Below are 20,928 nucleotides of genomic sequence, written 5' to 3'. Positions count from 1 at the left end.
TGGGACCACAGGCGCCCGCCACCTCGCCCGGCTAGTTTTTTGTATTTTTTAGTAGAGACGGGGTTTCACCGTGTTAGCCAGGATGGTCTCGATCTCCTGACCTTGTGATCCGCCTGTCTCGGCCTCCCAAAGTGCTGGGATTACAGGCTTGAGCCACCGCGCCCGGCGGTAATAAGAAATTTTAAAAGAATTTTATGGCAGGGCGCGGTGGCTCAAGCCTGTAATCCCAGCACTTTGGGAGGCCGAGACGGGCGGATCACAAGGTCAGGAGATCGAGACCATCCTGGCTAACACGGTGAAACCCCGTCTCTACTAAAAAATACAAAAAACTAGCCGGGCGAGGTGGCGGGCGCCTGTGGTCCCAGCTACTCCGGAGGCTGAGGCAGGAGAATGGCGTAAACCCGGGAGGCGGAGCTTGCAGTGAGCTGAGATCCGGCCACTGCACTCCAGCCTGGGCGACAGAGCCAGACTCAGTCTCAAAAAAAAAAAAAAAAAAAAAACACAAAATAATTTTATTAAAGAGTACTATGGTTAAAAGCTTAATTAAAAGTGGATATTCAAGTTCTAACAGCCTGGACTCCTTGGGAAAAACAGGAGGCACCAGAGACCCCTTTCCTGGCCCTATTCTTCCAACGCCTGGCATTTTTGTTTACCATTTAAGTAAACTGCAGAAGAAAAAGGGGGAAGGGAAGGAAAGGAGACAGTCAGTTGGCCTCATGCTATCTTCACTGGGTCTTGTTTGGAAAGCTGAATCTCCTTGCTCTCTGAATAATGCTTTTTCCTTTTAAAAATTTTCAAGTTGGCCTGGCACTGTGGCTCACACCTGTAATCCCAGCACTTTGGCAGGCTGAGGTAGGCAGATCACCTGATGTCAGGAGTTCCAGATCAGCCTGGCCAACATGGTGAAACCCCATCTCTACTAAAAATACAAAAATTAGCCAGGTGTGGTGGTGCACACCTGTAATCCCAGCTACTTGGGAGGCTGAGGCAGGAGAATCTCTTGAACCCAGAAGGCAGAGGTTGCAGTGAGCCAAGATCGTGACATTGCACTCCAGCCTGGGCAACAAGAATGAAATTCCATCTCAAAAAACAAAAAAGAAAGAAAGAAAATTTCAAGTTATCATTTTGGCTAAATGACTGACTTACGGTACCTTAAGATTCTATTTTGTAACATCCAATGTTTTAAACCTTTGATGTTTATTTAACAAACTTTTCAAAATCAAGCTCTAGATTATCATGCTAAATCAGCCAATACTGAAATTGTTTAAATATACAATTTGAATGAGCTCCATGGTTTAAGTCAAATTACCTGTGATAACCCATTAGTTACCAGTGCCATGCACCTATATTGGAGAAACAACTGGTATTCAAGAGGACCTAAGTCCAGTGTTAAGCATGGACTCATGAAGAACCAGGACAGCCACCTTGTCTTTCCTGAGTCCTTAAGCTTTTGTTATTAAAGCTTCTGCATTCCATGATTCATCATGGAAAAGATAAAATAATCCAAATTATATTGATGCGGTGACTTACAAATTGTGGAAACAGTTTAAAACCAATGTTTGCTTCCATATTCCTGGGAAGACAATCAAAGCTTCAAGTGTATTTGTCTACCTGATGGGCCATTTAAACATTTATAAAGGGATTTCGTTGTATTGTCATTTTCTTTTTTTTTTTTTTTTTTTTGAGACGGAGTCTCGCTCTGTCGCCCAGGCTGGAGTGCAGCGGCGTGATCTCGGCTCACTGCAAGCTCTGCCTCCCGAGTTCACGCCATTCTCCTGCCTCAGCCTCCCGAGTAGCTGGGACTACAGGTGTCCGCCACCACGCCCAACTATTTTTGTGTTTTTAGTAGAGAGGAGGTTTCACCATGTTAGCCAGGATGGTCTTGATCTCCTGACCTCATGACCCACCCGCCTCGGCCTCCCAAAGTGTTGGGATTACAGGCGTGAGCCACTCGCCCAGCCTCTATTGTCATTTTCAATGCATGTTTTCTGGCTGTATAAAAGCTTTCACATGCATGAGGGCTAATATTATAATAGTAGATTATGCTACAGTGCATTTTCACCAGGTAAAGCAAGCTTTTTATAGGTCACCAAGGACAGACAATCCCTTCACAATCTAGAACCTGGAGATTAGATATTCTTTTATATATTTTATTTTTTGAGATGGAGTTTCACTCTTGTCGCCCAGGCTGGAGTGCAATGGCACAATCTCGGCTCATTGCAACTTTGCCTCCCGGGTTCAAGCGATTCTCCTGCCTCAGCCTCCTGATTAGCTGGGATTACAGGTGTGAGCCACCATGCCCAGCTAATTTTTGTATTTTTAGTAGAGATGGGGTTTCACCATGTTGGCCAGGCTGGTCTCAAACTCCTGATCTCAGGTGATCCACCTGCTTCGGCCTCCCAAAGTGCTGGTATTACAGAAGATTGGATCTTTTTTTTTTTTTTTTTTTTTTTTTGAGACGGAGTCTCGCTCTGCCGCCCAGGCTGGAGTGCAGTGGCCGGATCTCAGCTCACTGCAAGCTCCGCCTCCCGGGTTTACGCCATTCTCCTGCCTCAGCCTCCCGAGTAGCTGGAACTACAGGCGCCCGCCACCTTGCCCGGCTAGTTTTTTGTATTTTTTAGTAGAGACGGGGTTTCACCGTGTTAGCCAGGATGGTCTCGATCTCCTGACCTCGTGATCCGCCCGTCTCGGCCTCCCAAAGTGCTGGGATTACAGGCTTGAGCCACCGCACCCGGCCTTTTTTTTTTTTTTTTTTTTTTTTTTGAGACGGAGTTTCACTCTTGTTGCCCAGGCTGGAGTGCAATGGTGCAATCTCAGGTCACCGCAACCTCTGCCTCCCGGGTTCAAGCAATTCTCCTGCCTCAGCCTCCTGAGTAGCTGGGATTGCAGGCATGCGCCACCACGCCCAGCTGATCTTGTATTTTTAGTAGAGACAGGATTTCTCCATGTTGGTCAGGCTGGTCTTGAACTTCCGACCTCAGGTGATCCACCCACCTCGGCCTCCCAAAGTGATGGGATTACAGGCATGAACCATTGCGCCTGGCCTAGAAGACTGGATCTTCTGAGAACATCATAGAAAGACTGTCCTTGCTGTCCATACTACAGCAAAACTCTGGAGCCTTGAACCTTGGGTTCATAATCTCACAACTGAAAAGGGTCCTTCCACACTCCTGGAACAGCACACCCACTGGAACCCTTAAGGTAAAACTGACTAGAAACGTTTCTCCCCAGAAGATGATGGCATCCTTGATAGGAACAGCTTTTCCCAAGATCACAGATGAAGACCTCTACTATCATGAGACTCTCTTATCTTTGAATATTTTTTCCTTGCTTATGCTTCTATGAACAATAGAAATGAAAAGAGGGTCTGTTATGTGCACTTATAGGGTATACTTTTATTTGTGAAGGATTTTACAGGCGGCCTTTTACATGAATAACCTTATACTTTAATAGATAAGAGATGAAGGCCCAATGTAGGTGACAAACTTTAGTGGTACATATGTTGCCTCACAATCAGTCAAAACTCCTCTTAACCCACATCATGGATTAAAGAGAGCACTGCCAGGAGGCCTTCACTGTTCTACAAGGACATCATTTGTTAGGTCCTTTTTCCATGGTTTAGAATAGAAAAGGCAATAATTAGAAATGTCTCCCTCATAATAGGCTCTACAGCAAATGCTACTTTAAAGGCTATCGTTACACAACAGACTTTAAATTCTCTGTGAAAGTTACGCTAGGTTGGGTGCAGTGGCTCATGCCTGTAATCTCAGCACTTTGGGAGGCCAAGGCGGGTAGATCACCTCAAGGTCAGGAGTCCAAGACCAGCCTGGCCAACATGGTGAAGCCCTGTCTCTACTAAATATACAAAAGTTAGCCGGGCATGGTGGTGCATGCCTGTAATCTCAGCTACTAGGGAGGCTGAGGCAGAATCGCTTGAACCTTGGGAGGCAGAGGTTGCAGTGAGCCGAGATTGTGCCACTGCACTGCAGCCTGGGTGACAGAGTGAGACCCCAGCTCAAAAAAAAAAAAAAAGCATTGTAGTGCAGTCTGTCACTGACTTGCTATGTGACTTCAACCAACTCATTTTACCTTTTTTTTTTTTTTTTTTTTTTGGAGACAGGGTTTATTTCTGTCACCCAGGCTGGAGTACCTGACCTCCGAGGCTCAAACAATCCTCCTACCTCAGCCTCCCGAATACTCTGTAGACCTAATTTATTTATTTTTTGTAGAGATGAGGTCTTTGTTGCCCAGGCTGGTCTCAAACTCTTGGGCTCAAGCAATCCTCCCACCTCGGCCTCTCAAAGTGCTGGGATTACAGGTGTGAGCCATCATGCCCAGCCACACCTATTTTCTTTAACTATAAAATGAAGGTTCTGAAACTAAAATCACTAAGGATTCTTCCCAGCCACGGAGTCTTTATATTAATATAAGAATATAATGCTTCAGTTTTTAGGATCCCCCCTCACTAAGTGCACTTAAACAATATGTTATGCCAGTTAATTATCTCAATCTTTGTGTGAATGTCAACTCTTTTCTCCAGAAAGTCTTCTGGGACTGTCTAATGGGTGTCCAGTCTGGATTAGGTGTGGTCTCTCTCTACAGGTACTGAGGACTAGTCTGTAATATACTGTTATGCAATATTTATGTTTATTTAATAATTATTCCTTCTCCAGTAAATTTAAGTTCCCCGAAGTATTTATAAGTTACATAAGTTACAACACTTAAATAGTACTTAGCATAGGTATTTAAGGAAATTAATGTTCAAGGCTATCGCTGAGTGGGAAAAAAAAAACAAAAAAGGAAATGGATGATGTTCCAGTATTAAAAACGTCTGCAGGCGGGGCGTGGTGGCTCACACCTGTAATTTCAGCACTTTAGGAGATTGAAGCAAGAGGATAGTTTGAGGACAAGAGTTCAAGACCAGCCTGAGCAACATAGGGAGACCCCCATCTCTACAAAAAATTAAAAAATTAGCCGAGTGTGGTGGCATGCATCATGATCATGCCATTGCACTCCAGCCTGAGTGACAGAGTAAGACCCTGTCTCAAAAAATAAAATAAAAATAAAAACTTCTCCAGTAAAAGTAGCCTTTTTCAGAAAGCAGTCATTACAAGTGGATCACTAAGGAATTTGAAGTTTGCATTAATATTAACTTTTAAAGCCAAATGTCTAGAATAAAAGTAGACGAGACACACTTTACATAAAATTTATAACATTTATTTAGGCAAAAAAAAAAAAAAAAAATCCCAAAACGAAAATCTGTACACATAACATTAATAATTAAGTGATGTCCTGATTTAAAATATAGCATGATTCATTGTACAGAATACTCCCATTCATCTGGCCATAGTGAAAACAGTGCCTTCAGTCCAGATAATTGAGAGTCTTTGAAATATACACACTTTCCAATGAATTTTTTATATCCTTAGAAAGGAGTTAAACTGTTCTATCAGAATTCAAACAAAAGATAACTTTTCTCACACTCATAAGTCAGAGAGAATTTGACAGTGGGAATTCTACAGAAGTTAGGAATTTCTTAATTTTTATTGTTGCAGATAATCTGAGAGTATAAAGTTTTTAAGGAAAAACAATGCTCTTAAGATCCTGCTTTATTAAAGGGTCTCAGCTTTCATTAGCTAAGTAGCTTCTCCCTTCTAGGCTGCTTAAAATAAGCTTAAAAGGACCCAATTTGAACAGTTTTTCCCAAAATAAGTCCACAATTAAGCACATAATATTAATCAAGTAGATTTATGATTTCCCACAAAATAATTTTGACAAATTTGGATTCTGGAAATATTCTTAATAGCCATTCTGTCTAGCTGTAAAGTTACGCTGTGCTATCCAAAAGAGCTTTAGAGTCATGAAAAGCAGCGCTGATCTTTGCAAAATGTACCCCAAAAAACGGGGAGAGAGAAAAACAGGAAGAAAAGTCTCTTTCTTAGGCTACCAGTTAACAAAGTATCTTAGGTTAAGATTTGGAAACCAAAGAATGCATAATTAGGAGTGTACCATGTCATGCAAAGTCTATGAAATACTAAATAAGGTAAAACAATTACTCATTTAAAGCACAATGAGCAAATTTTCTTATCATACGGCTATTCTCATCACCGGACAAAGGTTGGTTTTGCATTATTCCAAAATAAAACAGTTTGTGAGTGAATACTGCAAATTAAAAACTGCCAATACACAGCAAATGATAAGGACTAAACATCCATTATCCACAAACTCATCTGAAACTGCTACCATGGATTTGAAAGGGAAACCAAAAGTTTGCAAACCTCTCTGGGAGCTGTGTCAAAGTTAGTATTCTGAAGCCCTAGCAATACAAAGTCCCCAAATAAGTAAAATACAGATAAAAGTGGAAGAGCCTACATCAGCTCAAAGTAACATACTTCCTTTAACTTATGCCTTCAGTTTAATAATACTGTTTATACCACTATAAACGTTGTATAATAACCAAATAATGTAAACATACCATTAGAGGGCAGGAGAGGGATGGGTTTCACCATATACGAAGAGTATAAGTTTGTTTTCCCTGCTACCTCTTTTCAACCCTGGGTGCTGCTGTACATTGTTCTTTGGGGGTAATGCATTTAAAAACACTAAGCTAAATCTCCGGTAAATTAACCTAATTTAGCACATAAAATATGTTTTCATTAAAATGTGCTCAAAAGGGATAGGAAGATGGCCCGATGTTATGTTGATGCATGGCATAATTAAAAACACAGCTAAGACCAGGCGCCATGGCTCATGCCTGTAATCCCAGCACTTTGGGAAGCTGAGGTGGGAAAATCACTTGAGGCCAGGAGTTCAAGACCAGCCTGGGCAACACAGTGAGACACCATCTCTCTATTTGTTTATTTTTTAAACACAGCCAAATAAGATGACTGGGGAGAAAACAGGTTAACACAAAAGGTCCCACCCGTAAGGGCAACTTCTTAAAGCTAGATATATAGAACTGATGGTTTTAAACATAAAACCTGACTATGTGGAAGTCTGCAAATGAAACATATCATGAAAACAAATTCCCATGCAGCTTTATTCACCTCCACCATTTGTAATCTACTTAAGGTGACTAGTGCCACTATAAGGCATTACTATCCTGGGGTGACAAGAGGCAATATTTATAGTCAATTTCTGACACTGGGGGTCTGATATGATTTTTTAAAATCCTAAACTAAGATCAGTAGCCATGGAGTCATTGGCTTGAGGGTAAACTAATCCCTTATACCACTTGATTTATTTTATTAATTAGTTAATAATGCAGTTAATTTTCAACTGCAAAAAGAAAAAATTATTTTGTGGAGTAGAAAGACCACAGCAATAATTACTTGATGCAAAAAATAAAATGCCTTAATTGTATTTGCTCAAATCTGTTGTTTTACTCAATGATACCAATATGTATTATTATAATCTATTTTTTAAAAATTTTCCTCATTATGCCCTAGAACATCACTATACTCTAAAAAGTCAAATTCCATTTCCTTTAGTAGATTTCCTTACTGTTGCTTGTGGACTGATGTAGTGATATTTTACATTGGAGCCCACCAATGATTTGAACAATGAGTGGTTCAACCCTAGTCTAAACTGTGCTTGAAATAGCACCTTTAAGCCACTGAGAGATAACGCTCAAAGGCACCAATAACAGTTACATTCTGGTCTACAGGAGCAAAAGGGAGGCCTTGTAGATTCTAACTATAGATACTGGCCACTTATGCCTCATAATTCCAATATATACATCCACTGTATTTTAGCCAGATTCAGGACCTTACAGACAATTCTGTGCCTTAATTCTATACACAATTTTAGGAACCATCCCAACTGCGAAGGCACTCAAATTTTTATGTATTTGGGATGTAAGAAATTATTTTGCTTTTAAGACTCAGAAATATCTGGCCACTACTGATGTTTACAAAGTAGGAAATTTAGCCTGTAGTTCCAGCTACTCCAGAGGCTGAGGAGGTAGGATCACATAAGCCCAAGAAGCTGCGGTGAGCTAAGATCGTGCCACTGCACTCCAGCCTAGGTGACAGAGTGAGACTCTGTCTCTACGAAAAGAAAAAAAGTAGGAAAGGCTCCTAAAATCTTAGTCTCTTAAAATCTTAGCTCACTGCAACCTCCACCTCCTGGGTTCAAGTGATTCTCGTGCCTCAGCCTCCTGAGTAGCTGGGACTATAGGCGCACAAAGCCACCATGCCCAGCTAATTTTTGTGTTTTTAACAGAGACAGGGTTTCACCACGTTGGCCAGGCTGGTCTCGAACTCCTGATCTCAAGTGATCCACCCGCCTTGGCCTCCCAAAATGCTGGGATTACAGGCAAGAGCCACTACGCCCACCCTTGCTTTTAAATATTTTGGATGCTTCATCTATTAAGAAGTTATTCTGAGTAAAGAAGAGATTTACTGTTTTCTGTACACTTTTAGCCATTTCTGAAAAAAAGTTTGTAGAGACAAAAACCTAGCATTAGCCTGTAAAGAAATATGCACTTTTGTCTTTAACAGCATAGAACAGAAACTTGAAGCCAAACTTCTTAAACAGGCTTTCCCTTAACTACACTAGATAAAAGACCTGGAAATGGTCAACATACCTAGCAATTTCTAAGCTACCACAGGCCATCTCATTTTCTTAACTTTGTCTTAGACATTAACATTCAGAAAAGGAAAAAAAAAAAACCTTTTAAAAGAATTCTGTATTTCGTCTGAAATAAACTTAGTCTGTGAAAATTTATCTTATACCTATAAAAATTCCTTAAGCCAATTAAGTCAGCATTAACCCAGTATTTAATATGGTTTTCAGTGACTCTAAATATCTACTTTCTTTTTTGAGTCAGAGTCTCGCTCTGTTGTCCAGGCGCCACCACACCCAGCTAATTTAAAAAAAAAAAAATTTTTTTTTTTAGGTAGAGATCAAGTCTCACTATGTTGCCCAGGCTGGTCTTGAACTTCTGGGCTCAAGCAATCCTCCTGCTTCAGCCTCCCAAAGTGCTGGGATTACAAGCATGAGCCACTGCATTTGGACCTAAATACCTACTTTCTTCTTTTTTTTTTTTTTTTTTTTTTGAGACGGAGTCTCGCTCTGTCACCCAGGCTGGAGTGCGGTGGCCGGATCTCTGCTCACTGCAAGCTCCGCCTCCCGGGTTTACGCCATTCTCCTGGCTCAGCCTCCCGAGTAGCTGGGACTACAGGCGCCCGCCACCTCGCCCGGCTAGTTTTTTGTACTTTTTAGTAGAGACGGGGTTTCACCGTGTTAGCCAGGATGGTCTCGATCTCCTGACCTCGTGATCCGCCCGTCTCGGCCTCCCAAAGTGCTGGGATTACAGGCTTGAGCCACCGCGCCTGGCCAATACCTACTTTCTTCTAACTCAATTTTCATTCACATGAAGAAACTCAAAAAAAATTCAAGTCTGATTATTGTGATAATGGTATAAAATGTTTGTCAAAAAATGTCATCAGTGAACTAACAAACTAGCTCCTTTCTAAATTAAAATGCTTCTGAATAATCATTATAATTTAAATATTCCATTTTAAATACCTATTGAAAACACTGGCCATCTATGAAAAAAAAATGTGGTTATCTGCGATTGTAGTAGATTGACCTTATTCACAAAATAAAATTTTAAATGAAAATTAAGTTTCTTGGTGACTTGCTATCTCCCAAGTGCTATTACTGATATAAGTGATTCTTTACTATACTGTATCAGATACTTTAAGGAAAGGTAATTGTCTAAAAAATAATCCATCAAAAATATGTGCTGTTATGCACTGTGAGTAGAGTCATTACATTTAACCACTTAAAGAGTTTAATTCTTTTCTTTCATTTTTGGCAGACGGGGACACTTTCTCCAACATGAACACATTAAGAAGATAGACATATTTTGAACAAGAGATTTTAACTTTTCATGGCAAAATTTACTGGTGTCAATTGTATTTTAACTGAGAGGTTAACACCATGTTGTTGACTCTATTCCACTGAACAAAAATGATTTTGAAATAGAGGAAAAGAATAGCCAGTTTTGACTGGCGATAATTTTTTAAAATCACATTTTCACAACAATACGACATAGGGAGATGTAGACAGTCTTTAACACAGAGTGCTGTAATATTTTATACTGTGGTGCTTGGGGAAATATTCCTAGAGAATAACCAGCAGTCTGTGCAGGAAGCAGCAGTCCACGCTTCTAGGTATAAATATGGAGAACAAGCTTCTGCTCACTGCCTCAAGAGAGGTAGACTCCTGAAGGGTAGCCTGTCTCATTTTAAAATCTACACCATGAAAGCAATTCCCAGTTCCTACACTCCGTTCTCCTTTCATAGTTTTTCTTTCTCATACATCTTTCCGCCAGCCATCCAGGCTCCTGCCAGTGATTAGCTTCCACAAGATGATCCACATTTCCCTTCTTTCACACTAAGAAGGACATCTTATAAAAGATACACAGATAGAGAAGAAAGCCATTTTATACAGAAGCAGTATAAAATTTACAACTGAAGCAGTGTCAGAAATCAGGTCAACAGCTTATGTGAAGCTGCAAATTGACTGGAAGGGACTCGAAAAGTCTGGCCTGAGGGTTCGTGCAAACTTTACCATAAAACTGTAGAATCTCAAGCACAAGTAAGTTCAAACACTGAAAGATGTGGAAAATTTCCTAAAAGGCAATGATAAAGGAAGAGACCCTTCTTGACTCATAAGTTAAAAATCACAAGACAAATTAGGGACTGTTCACATGGGCAGTACTATACATTACCAATCCCAAACTGATTTTATGACTCCGGTCATAGAAACCCCCAAAACATCACGGAGGGTAAGATATTCCAAATGGACCAATCACAAAAAGGATTCCTGTAATTCAATTATCCAATACTTATGGCTATCAATTTAGTCTGGCTTGGGGCTGTTTTTTACAGGGAGGTGGCCTCCCATGGCGCACAATGTGTTTTTCTAAGCTATCCAGAATGGCCACAGCAATCTGTTGGACATGGGGATCAGTATGTTCATGATCTTTGATGTTGTATAAATGCTGCAGTCCTCCTTCTTCAATCAGCATGCTGCAATACCTTGAAGCTGGAAAAAAAAAAAAACACCACAAAACAGGAGAAATAGCTTTTCTTAAAACACTTAAAATTATTCCACAAAAAAATGACTTCTAGGAGCCATTTTTTTTAGGTGTTTTGTTATTGATTACTAACATGTTACAGCTTGATAAAAACCTCTATACTGAGTTATGTCTACAGTGCAAGGCCTACACATTCAATCAATAAATAGCTAGCTTGCTTTTTCTAACCTCAAGACATACACAATCTGTATTAAAAAAAATAAAAACAATCTTAACTACCTTATCTTTGACCCAAAATCACAGGTAAGTGTTGTTATATTTTTATGCATTTCCTATGCTTTTTTTTTTTTTTTTTTTTGCTTTTTTTTTCAGACAGAGTCTTGCCCTGTTGCCCAGGCCCGAGTACAGTGGTGCAATCTCGACTCACTGCAGCCTCCACCTCTGGGGTTCAAGCAATTCTTGTGCCTCAGCCTCCCGAGTAGCTGGAAATACAGGCACACGCCACCACCCCTGGCTAATTTTTTTATTCTTAGTAGAGATGGGGTTTTACGATGTTGTGTAAACTGGTCTCAAACTCCTGCCCTCAAGCAATCCTCCCGCCTCAGCCTCCCAAAGTAATAGAATTACAAGGCATGACCCACAGTGCCAGGCTGCATTTCCTATGCTTTTTAAAAACCTAATGGCAGTCATACTGCACATACAATTTTTTAATTTTTGAAATATTTTCTTTGCCTTTTTTATTTTTTTTAAGACAGTCTCATTCTGTCACCCAGGCTGGGGTGATCATGGCTCATGCCCAGCGGTGTGATCATGGCTCACTGCAGCTTGCTGTGTTGCCCAGGCTGGAGTCCAATGGCACAATTTTGGCTCACTGCAACCTTTGCCTCCCGGGTTCAAGCAATTCTCTTTCCTCAGCCTCCTGGGTAGCTGGGACTGTGGGCACCAGCCACCACACTTGGCTAAATTTTTGTATTTTTGGTAGAGGCGGGGTTTTACGAGGCTGGCCAGGCCCGTCTCAAACTCCTGACCTTAAGTGATCTGCCTGCCTCAGCCTCCCAAAGTGCTGGGGTTACAGGTGTGAGCCACCACACCCAGCCAGGTTAAAACATTTTAATACAAATAGAAGTGAATTCCATTTAAATATAAACAAAATAAGCCCACAAGGTAGGAACCTAAAATATCTTGAGTTGGAGACCAAATATTCTAACATTCCCCAAATTACAGTACATTTTAGAAGAAATTATTTAGGGCTGTCATTCCATAGAGTAAAATCAAAATAACACTAATACCTAAAAGTATTGACAAAAATAAATACTTGTATGAAAATGAACTATTATTATTATTATTATTATTTTTTTTTTTCAGACAGAGTCTTGCTCTGTCGCCCAGGCTGGAGTGCAGTGGCGCGATCTCGGCTCACTGTAACCTCCACTTCCTGGTTCAAGTGATTCTCCTGCCTCAGCCTCCCAAGTAGCTGAGAGTACAGACGTGTGCCACAACACCCAGCTAATTTTTTGTATATTTAGTAGAGATGGGGTTTCACCGTGTTAGCCAGGATGGTCTCGATCTCCTGACCTTGTGATCCACCCGCCTTGGCCTCCCAAAGTGCTGGGATTACAGGCGTGAGCCACCACGCCCAGCCGAAAATGCACTATTATTTATTAATTATGTTTTATTTTCTCCTACTGAACTGTGAAAGGTCCATTCCTTGAGTCATCAGGAAAGGAACCTACAGATGAGAGACTGGGAATATTATCGGATCAACTGTTAAGAAACTCAGGAGTCCTCAGAACCTGTGGGTACAGTAAAAGGAAAAAGACTTTAGGGGAGAGACAGTTTAATGTGGCTAAAGAGGCAGTTTTCGATTCATGAGTGAACAACTCTGCTTCTGGGTAACTGAGGAGGAAGGGCCGGATAAGCCTCCAGGTGGAAGTTCAGGTGCGTACAAGGCAGCTTTCTCGGTCACATCCCATTCACCAAATTACTCTTCTCTATCTGACACAGAAGAGCTTTTACTGCATTGATTTTTTGTGGTATGCTGTGAGTTTTCATCAAAGAATACAAGAGAAGGAACCGGGCGCGGTGGTTCATGCCTGTAATTCCAGCACTTTGGGAGGCCAAGGCGGGCGAGTTCGAGACCAGCCTGGCCAACATAGCGAAACCCAGCCTCTACTAAAAATATAAAAATTAGCCAGGCACGGTGGCACGTGCCTGTAGTCCCAGCTACTCAGGAGGCTGAAGCAGGAGAATTGCTTGAATCTGGGAGGTGGAGGTTGTGGTGAGCTGAGATCGTGCCACTGTACTCCAGCCTGGGCAACAGAGCAAGACTCTGTCTCAAAAAGAAAAAAAAACCCAAGAGAAAATCTCACAAAATGTTACTACTTCTGCTATAAGGATATCGGTAAAAACAACTCTCCCATATCCTATATAAGACCCTTTATAGTTTGTCCCCTATTAATGTCCAATAGAAGAAATTTAATTCGTAGTTAACTGCTCATAAAAAGTTTACTCTCCCCTCCCTGTCTCCCCCGACAAGGATGTAGAACATTTTTTCTCTCTTATATGGAGAACCATGTCGCTTTTTACTTGCAGCAGAGCCACAAAAATCCCTATGCATGGCCTACAAGTCTACATTTGACTATTTTCCCTCTATCCTAGAATTTTTTTTTTTTTCTTTTTGAGACAGAGTCTCACTCTGTCACCCAGGCTGGAGTGCATGGTGCCATCACAGCTCATTGCAGCCTTGACTTTCCGGGCTCAGATGATGCTCCCACCTCAGCCTCCCAAGCAGCTGGGACTACCAGGAGCACACCACAACGCCCGGCTAATTTCTTTTTTTTTTTTTTTTTTTTTGAGACGGAGTCTTGCTCTGTCACCCAGGCTGGAGTGCAGTGGCCGGATCTCAGCTCACTGCAAGCTCCTCCTCTCGGGTTCACGCCATTCTCCTGCCTCAGCCTCCCCAGTAGCTGGGACTACAGGCGCCCGCCACTTCGCCCGGCTAGTTTTTTGTATTTTTTAGTAGAGACGGGGTTTCACCGTGTTAGCCAGGATGGTCTCGATCTCCTGACCTCGTGATCCGCCCGTCTCGGCCTCCCAAAGTGCTGGGATTACAGGCTTGAGCCACCGCGCCCGGCTTTTTTTTTTTTTTTTTTTTTTTTTTGATGGAGTCTCGCTCTGTCGCCCAGGCTGGAGTGCAGTGGCCGGATCTCAGCTCACTGCAAGCTCCGCCTCCTGGGTTCACGCCATTCTCCTGCCTCAGCCTCCCAAGTAGCTGGGACTACAGGCGCCTGCCACCTCGCCCGGCTAATTTTTTGTATTTTTTAGTAGAGACGGGGTTTCACCGTGTTAGCCAGGATGGTCTCGATCTCCTGACCTCGTGATCCGCCCATCTCGGCCTCCCAAAGTGCTGGGATTACAGGCTTGAGACACCGCACCCGGCCACGCCCGGCTAATTTCTTTTAAATCTTTTATAGAAACTAGGTTTCACCATGTTTCCCAGGCTGGTCTCAAACTCCTAGGCTCAAGTGATCCACTCACCTCAACTTCCCCAAATGCTGGGATTATAGGCATGAACCATTGTGCCCGGCCCCTGTAATTTTTGAAAAACTATTTTTCCTTACTTCTAATTAAAACTAAAAATAGGCCAGGCGCAGTGGCTTACACCTATAAGCCCAGCACTTTGGGAGGCCGAGGTCAGCAGATCACCTGAGGTCAGGGGTTCAAGATCAGGCCAGCCAAAATGGTGAAACCCTGTCTCTACTAAAAATACAAAAATTAGCCAGGTGTGGTGGTGCAGGCCTGTAGTCCCAGCTACTCTGGAGGTTGAGGCAGGAGAATCGCTTGAACCTGGGAGGTGGAGGGTGCAGTGAGCCAAGATTGTACCACTGCACTCCAGCCTGGGTGACAAAGTGAGTGAGACTCCATCTCAAAAAAAAAAAAAAAAAAAATATATATATATATATATATATACACACACACACACACACACACACTTTACTATTAAAGTGGTTCTGTGTATTTCTTGTGTCAAATCATTTGTGGAATGAGTTTATATTAATAACTAGGCCATGCTTGATGGCTGACGCCTGTAATGCCAGCACTTTGGGAGGAAGAGGCAGGCGGATCGCTTGAGCCTAGGAGTTTGAGACCACCGTGGCCAACACGATGAAACTCCGTCTCTACACACACACAAAAAAAAGGCAGGTATGGTGACATGCACTTGTAGTCCTAGCTACAAGCTGAGGCGGTAGGATTATCTGAGCCCCGACGTCAAAGCTATGGTGAGCTGTTACTATGCCACTGCACTCCAGCTCCAGTTTGATAAGAGAGAGACCCTGTCTCTAAATAAATAAATAAGAGTTGCATCGCAGCTTTGAAAGAATAATATAGAACCTGATTCAAACACTTTGCTTCTTCAGAAACCATGGGTGCTGGCAGCGACATCTTGAACAACAGAATTTTGGGTGAATGAGAATTGGGTACTGGAATGTACCATAAACAGTGGAACTACTTAAGACCTTTTACTCAACAAATGGACTCACTGTAGTCTCCTATCTCTAAATTCCTTGAGGTGAGAACCCTGTCTCATTCACCACTGTCATTCAGTGCCTAGTTACACCATGCTCATTCTAAAAGAATATCTTAAGTTGGCCGGGCATGGTGGCTCACACCTGCAATCCCAGCACTTTGGGAGGCCGAGGCGGGCGGATCACCTGAGGTCAGGAGTTCGAGACCAGCCTGGCCAACATGGTGAAACTCCATCTCTACTAAAAAAAAAAAAAAAAAAAAAAAAAAAAAAAAAAAAAAAAAAAGGCCAGGCGCGGTGGCTCACGCCTATAATCCCAGCACGCTGGGAGGCTGGGGCAGGCGGATCATGAGGTCAGATCGAGACCATCCTGGCTTACACAGTGAAACCCGGTCTCTACTAAAAATACAAAAAATTAGCCGGGCGTGGTGGTAGGCGCCTGTAGTCCCAGCTACTTGGGAGGCTGGGGCAGGAGAATGGCATGAACCCGGGATGCGGAGCTTGCAGTGAACCGAGACTGCGCCACTGCACTCCAGTCTGGGCGACAGAGCGACACTCCGCCTCAAAAAAAAAAAAAAAAAAAAAATTAGCGGGACATGGTGGCAGGTGCCTGATATCTCAGCTACTCAGGAGGCTAAGGCAGGAGAATCGCTTGAACCCAGGAGGCAGAGGTTGTAGTGAGCCGAGATCGCACCATTGCACTCCAGCCTGGGAACAAGAGTGAGACTTTGTCTCCAAAAAAAAAAGAATACCTTAAGTTTATAACCTAAGATTTCCTTATACTTTAAGTTAGTGTTCTTAAAAATCACTTTAATACACAATTTAGAAATATCTTTCCTGGGAAATGAGAATTTCACTTAAAGAAAAAAAACACAGCTCTCTTTTTTTGGTACATACGATTCTTGCTGCAGACATGCTGCATGGCCCAAACTGCCCATAGCTGGACTCCTGGTGTTGTGAAACATCCAAGTAATGGGAAAAATGGATTAAAGGACCTAAGGGTTCAAAAGAAAAGAATCAAAGTTACATCCCATACTTAGCGTAATTCCCTAAAGCAGTGATTCCTAAACTTTTCATTTTCAACATTTTATCCTATTATATTTAGACTAATATAAATGAGCTATAGAATATCTTTTCTTTGTCTTAACCATTTCAGAGAAGACTGCATTCAGACATGATTCAGTACAGAAGACGGAAGGTGATTAGAATATGGTACTAAAAGAGAAAAAATTTTTCCTAAAGCACCTTTTCAGTCTTTTTTTTTTTTTTTTTTGAGACGGAGTCTCGCTCTGTCACCCAGGCTGGAGTGCAGTGGCCGGATCTCAGCTCACTGCAAGCTCCGCCTCCCGGGTTTACGCCATTCTCCTGCCTCAGCCTCCGGAGTAGCTGGGACTACACGCGCCCGCCACCTCACCCGGCTATTTTTTTGTATTTTTTAGTAGAGACGGGGTTTCACCATGTTAGCCAGGATGGTTTCGATCTCCTGACCTCGTGATCCGCCCGTCTCAGCCTCCCAAAGTGCTGGGACTACAGGCTTGAGCCACCGCGCCCGGCACCTTTTCAGTCTTAAAGATACACATTTGAAGATAAGCAGTCCTTGGTTTGGAAACTAAGAAATACAGAAATTAGGTGATAACTAACTAGTAGAACACTATGAAAAAGGTGTATAATTATCCCTTCTATTTTCTACTGGTCAGAATAAAAATAGGTAGAACGTGCTGGGCGCGGTGGCTCACGCCTGTAATCCCAGCACTTTGGGAGGCTGAGGCGGGCAGATCAGGAAGGTAGGAGATCGAGACCATCCTGGCTAACACAGTGAAACCCTGTCTCTACTAAAATACAAAAAACTTAGCCAGGAGCGGCGGCGGGCGCCTGTAGTCCCAGCTACATGGAAGGCTGAGGCAGGAGAATGGCGTGAACCCGGGAGGCGAAGCTTGCAGGGAGCCGAAATCACACCACTGCATTCCGGCCTGGGCTACAGAGGGAGGCTCCGTCTCAGAAAAAACAAAAACAAAAACAAAAACAAAGGTAGAACATAAGTTGGGGAAGTAAAAAAATGTTGGCAACATCAGCATTTAAGAACCAAACAAAAAAAATAAGTTGAATAAAAATTAAATACTTCAGGTAATTAGTAATTTAATTATCAAGTTATCCAATTACAAAGAGGCATCCAGTATGCACTTTCTTTATTTTTGTTATTTATTTTTATCATTTATTTATTTATTTAGTTACTTACTTGAGACAGGGTCTCGCTCTGTTGCACAGGCTGGAGTGCAGTACAGCGATCTCAGCTCATTGCAGCCTGAACCTACCAGGCTCAAGCGATCCTCCCACCTCAGCCTCCCAAGCAGCTTGGACTACAAGGACGTGCCACCACAACTAGCTAATTTTTTATTTTTTGTAGAGACAGGGTCTCACTGTGTTGTCCAGGCTGGTCTCAAACACCTAAGCTCAAGTGATCTAACTGCCTTGGCCTTCCGAAGTGGTGGGACTACAGGTGCATGCCATCATGCCCAGGTCTTTTTATTTTTTAGTAGAGATGAGGTCTCATTATGATGCCTAGGCTAGTCTCCAACTCCTGAACTCAAGTGATACTACCACCTCAGTCTCTCAGAGTGTTGGGATTATAGGTGTGAGCCACCATGCCAGGCCCAGTATGCACTTTAATAAATTATTACAAACTGTTTCCCCAACCAAATCTGGTGTTATTCCTTTTTTTTTTTTTTAAAAGAGTCTCATTCTGTCACCCAGGCTGCAGTGCAGGGGCACCATCTTGGCTTATAGCAACGTCCACCTCCCAAGTTCAAGCGATCCTCATGCCTCAGCCTCCCAAGTAGCTGGAATTACAGGTGTGCACCACCATGCTCCACTAACGTTGTTTTTTCATTAGAGACAGGGGTTTCAACATGTTGGCCAAGCTGGTCTTGAACTCCTGGACTGAAGTGATCCACCCACCTCAGCCTCCCAAAGTGCTGGGATTACAGGCGTAAGCCACAACACCTGGCCAGAATCTGGTCGTCTTCTAATTCCTTCAATGTGTCATTTTATTTTAGACCTTCCTGCATTAATATGATGCTTTTTCTTCCTAAAAATCTCCTGCCTCTCCTTATCTTTCAACACTCAGGTCACAACTCACTTCCTCTAAAAGGTGTGTGTGTGTGTGTGTATTTACATTTGGAGTCTTGCTCTGTCACCCAGGCTGGAATGCAGTGATGCAGTCATAGCTCACTGCAGCCTCAAACTCCTGGGCTCAAGTGATCCTCCCACCTCAGTTTCCTGAGTACTGGGACTACAGGTACGTGCTACCCCACTCGGCTTCACCTTTAATTTCATAACATTCTATGGACATCTAGCATAACGGTATTTTATCTGATCCACATTTGATCTCCCTCACAAGGATATAAAATTCTTGTGTGCAGCCACCATGTCTTTGTTCATCTTTGAATTTCAAGAGCACAGAACAAATTCCTAGCACTTGTCTTCAATAAATGTGAAATGAAGGAAACATGAAGTATGATAGGTGGTAGAAAAAAGTCAAAATACTTTGCTTCTCTTAAAGCCAATACTTTTGGCTGGGTGTGGTGGCTCACGCCTGTAATCCCAGCACTTAGGGAGGCCCAGGCAGGCAGATCACTTGAGGTCAGGAGTTCAAGACCAGCCTGGCCAACATGGTGAAACCTCATCCCCACTAAAAATACAAAAATCAGCTGGGTGGGGCAGCGGGCGCCTGTAATCCCAGTTACCCAGGAGGCTGAGGCAGGGGAATTGCTTGAACATGGGAGGTGGAGGTTGCAGTGAGCCAAGATCATGCCACTGCACTCCAGCTGTGGTGATGGAGTGAAACTCTGTCTCAAAATAAATAAATAAATAACCAACCAATACTGAGGTGCCTGAGGGAAAACACATGCATCCAGTAGGAATGACTCTTAGGAATGATCTCTGGACTAGGTTACTGGTTTACTGTTAATTATGATACTAATTACCTGTATGCTACCATCTCGCACTCTGGAGTTGGCCATTTCAAAATAGCTGAATGCTAGAAGACAAAAGACACACAAGAAAGGATTACAATATTTATTTAGCACTGCATTATTTACTACATTATGAGGCTTTCATAGTTTAACCACTATGAATGTCTTTTGTTGGCACGAATGACCCTACCAAATCATCCAGCAGAGAATTCCTCTGGCTACGACTCAATGTCCAAGCTTGTTCACCTCTGGATATTAAATGGGCAATAATTCCAGCTGCAAAGTAACTGACTTCCACTTCCACACTGTGTAGAAGACTACTGATGTGGTCTATAAAATCTTTCCACATTAATTCAGAATGCAATTCTTGTACTTCAGCTATATTGTTCTGGAAAAAAAAAGAAGATATAAAAATTAATGTAATACGTAGAGTAAATGGTTAAGATAATGGTTTTTAGGCCCTGGACAACAGGCAATTCAGGAAGGTGAGAGAAAAGTATTTCCCTGAGAGAAAGTATTCAAATGAGGGCAGTTTACAGACTGCAATGAAGGTAAGAGGAAGCCAAAGAGAAAGTAGTAGTTTTGTTGAAACAGAGATCACAGTTCAGGGTGGTCAAGCAGCAAAACTCTGTAGAACGGAGTGCTGGAAAGGACAAAGCTCCACACTCAAAGACAGAGCACACATGACCTGCACCCCAAATCTCTGGCTGAGTAATGACAAGGATGAAACTCCAGGAGGCTAGAAAAGGAACTACCAGAAAGTCGTACATGAGGCTGGGCGCGGTGGCTCAAGCCTGTAATCCCAGCACTTTCGGAGGCCGAGACGGGCGGATCACGAGGTCAGGAGATCGAGACCATCCTGGCTAACACAGTGAAACCCCGTCTCTACTAAAAAATACAAAAAACTAGCCGGGCGAGGTGGCGGGCGCCTGTAGTCCCAGCTACTCAGGAGGCTGAGGCAGGATAATGGCGTAAATCCGGGAGGCGGAGCTTGCAGTGAGCTGAGATCCGGCCACTGCACTCCAGCCTGGGCGACAGAGCGAGACTCCGCCTCAAAAAAAAAAAAAAAAAAAAAAAAAAAAAGTAGTACATGAACAAATCCCAAAGTCACACGGGGATAGTAGTAGTTCACATTTCCACTAGCCAGACTCAAGAGACCTCATGATAAGCAAAGTATTTGATAGTAGTAGGGCTAAATTATATATGAGCCGTAAAGTCTGATAAGACGCCACTCTAACAAAACAAATAAACAGGACTGGGTGTGGTGGCTCATACCTGAGAGGTCAGGAGTTTAAGACCAGCCTGGCCAACATGGAGAAAGCCCGTCTCTACTAAATATACAAAAATTAGCCAGATGTGGTGGTGCACACCTGTAATCCCAG

General features: G+C 42.6%; 1 protein-coding gene across 1 annotated transcript in view; it reads right to left on the bottom strand.

Annotated features, from left to right (window-relative positions):
• Nucleotides 1-5,201: 5,201 nt before the first annotated feature.
• Nucleotides 5,202-20,928, bottom strand: part of ZYG11B (zyg-11 family member B, cell cycle regulator) — a 103,878-nt gene continuing 88,151 nt past the window's right edge. Inside the window, exons 11-14 of the mRNA XM_050803053.1 lie at nucleotides 19,737-19,934; nucleotides 19,559-19,611; nucleotides 16,473-16,570; nucleotides 5,202-11,058 (exon numbers count right to left, since the gene is read on the bottom strand). Of these exons, the coding sequence (XP_050659010.1) occupies nucleotides 10,868-11,058; nucleotides 16,473-16,570; nucleotides 19,559-19,611; nucleotides 19,737-19,934 (540 nt within the window). The 3' untranslated portion in view covers nucleotides 5,202-10,867. The remainder of the gene's footprint in view (nucleotides 11,059-16,472; nucleotides 16,571-19,558; nucleotides 19,612-19,736; nucleotides 19,935-20,928) is intronic.

This window comes from Macaca thibetana, chromosome 1 (genome assembly GCF_024542745.1).
Source record: "Macaca thibetana thibetana isolate TM-01 chromosome 1, ASM2454274v1, whole genome shotgun sequence".
NCBI classification, from domain to species: domain Eukaryota; kingdom Metazoa; phylum Chordata; class Mammalia; order Primates; family Cercopithecidae; genus Macaca; species Macaca thibetana.
Note: the sequence above shows the minus strand (reverse complement) of the source record. Positions and strands in the feature narration are given on the sequence as shown.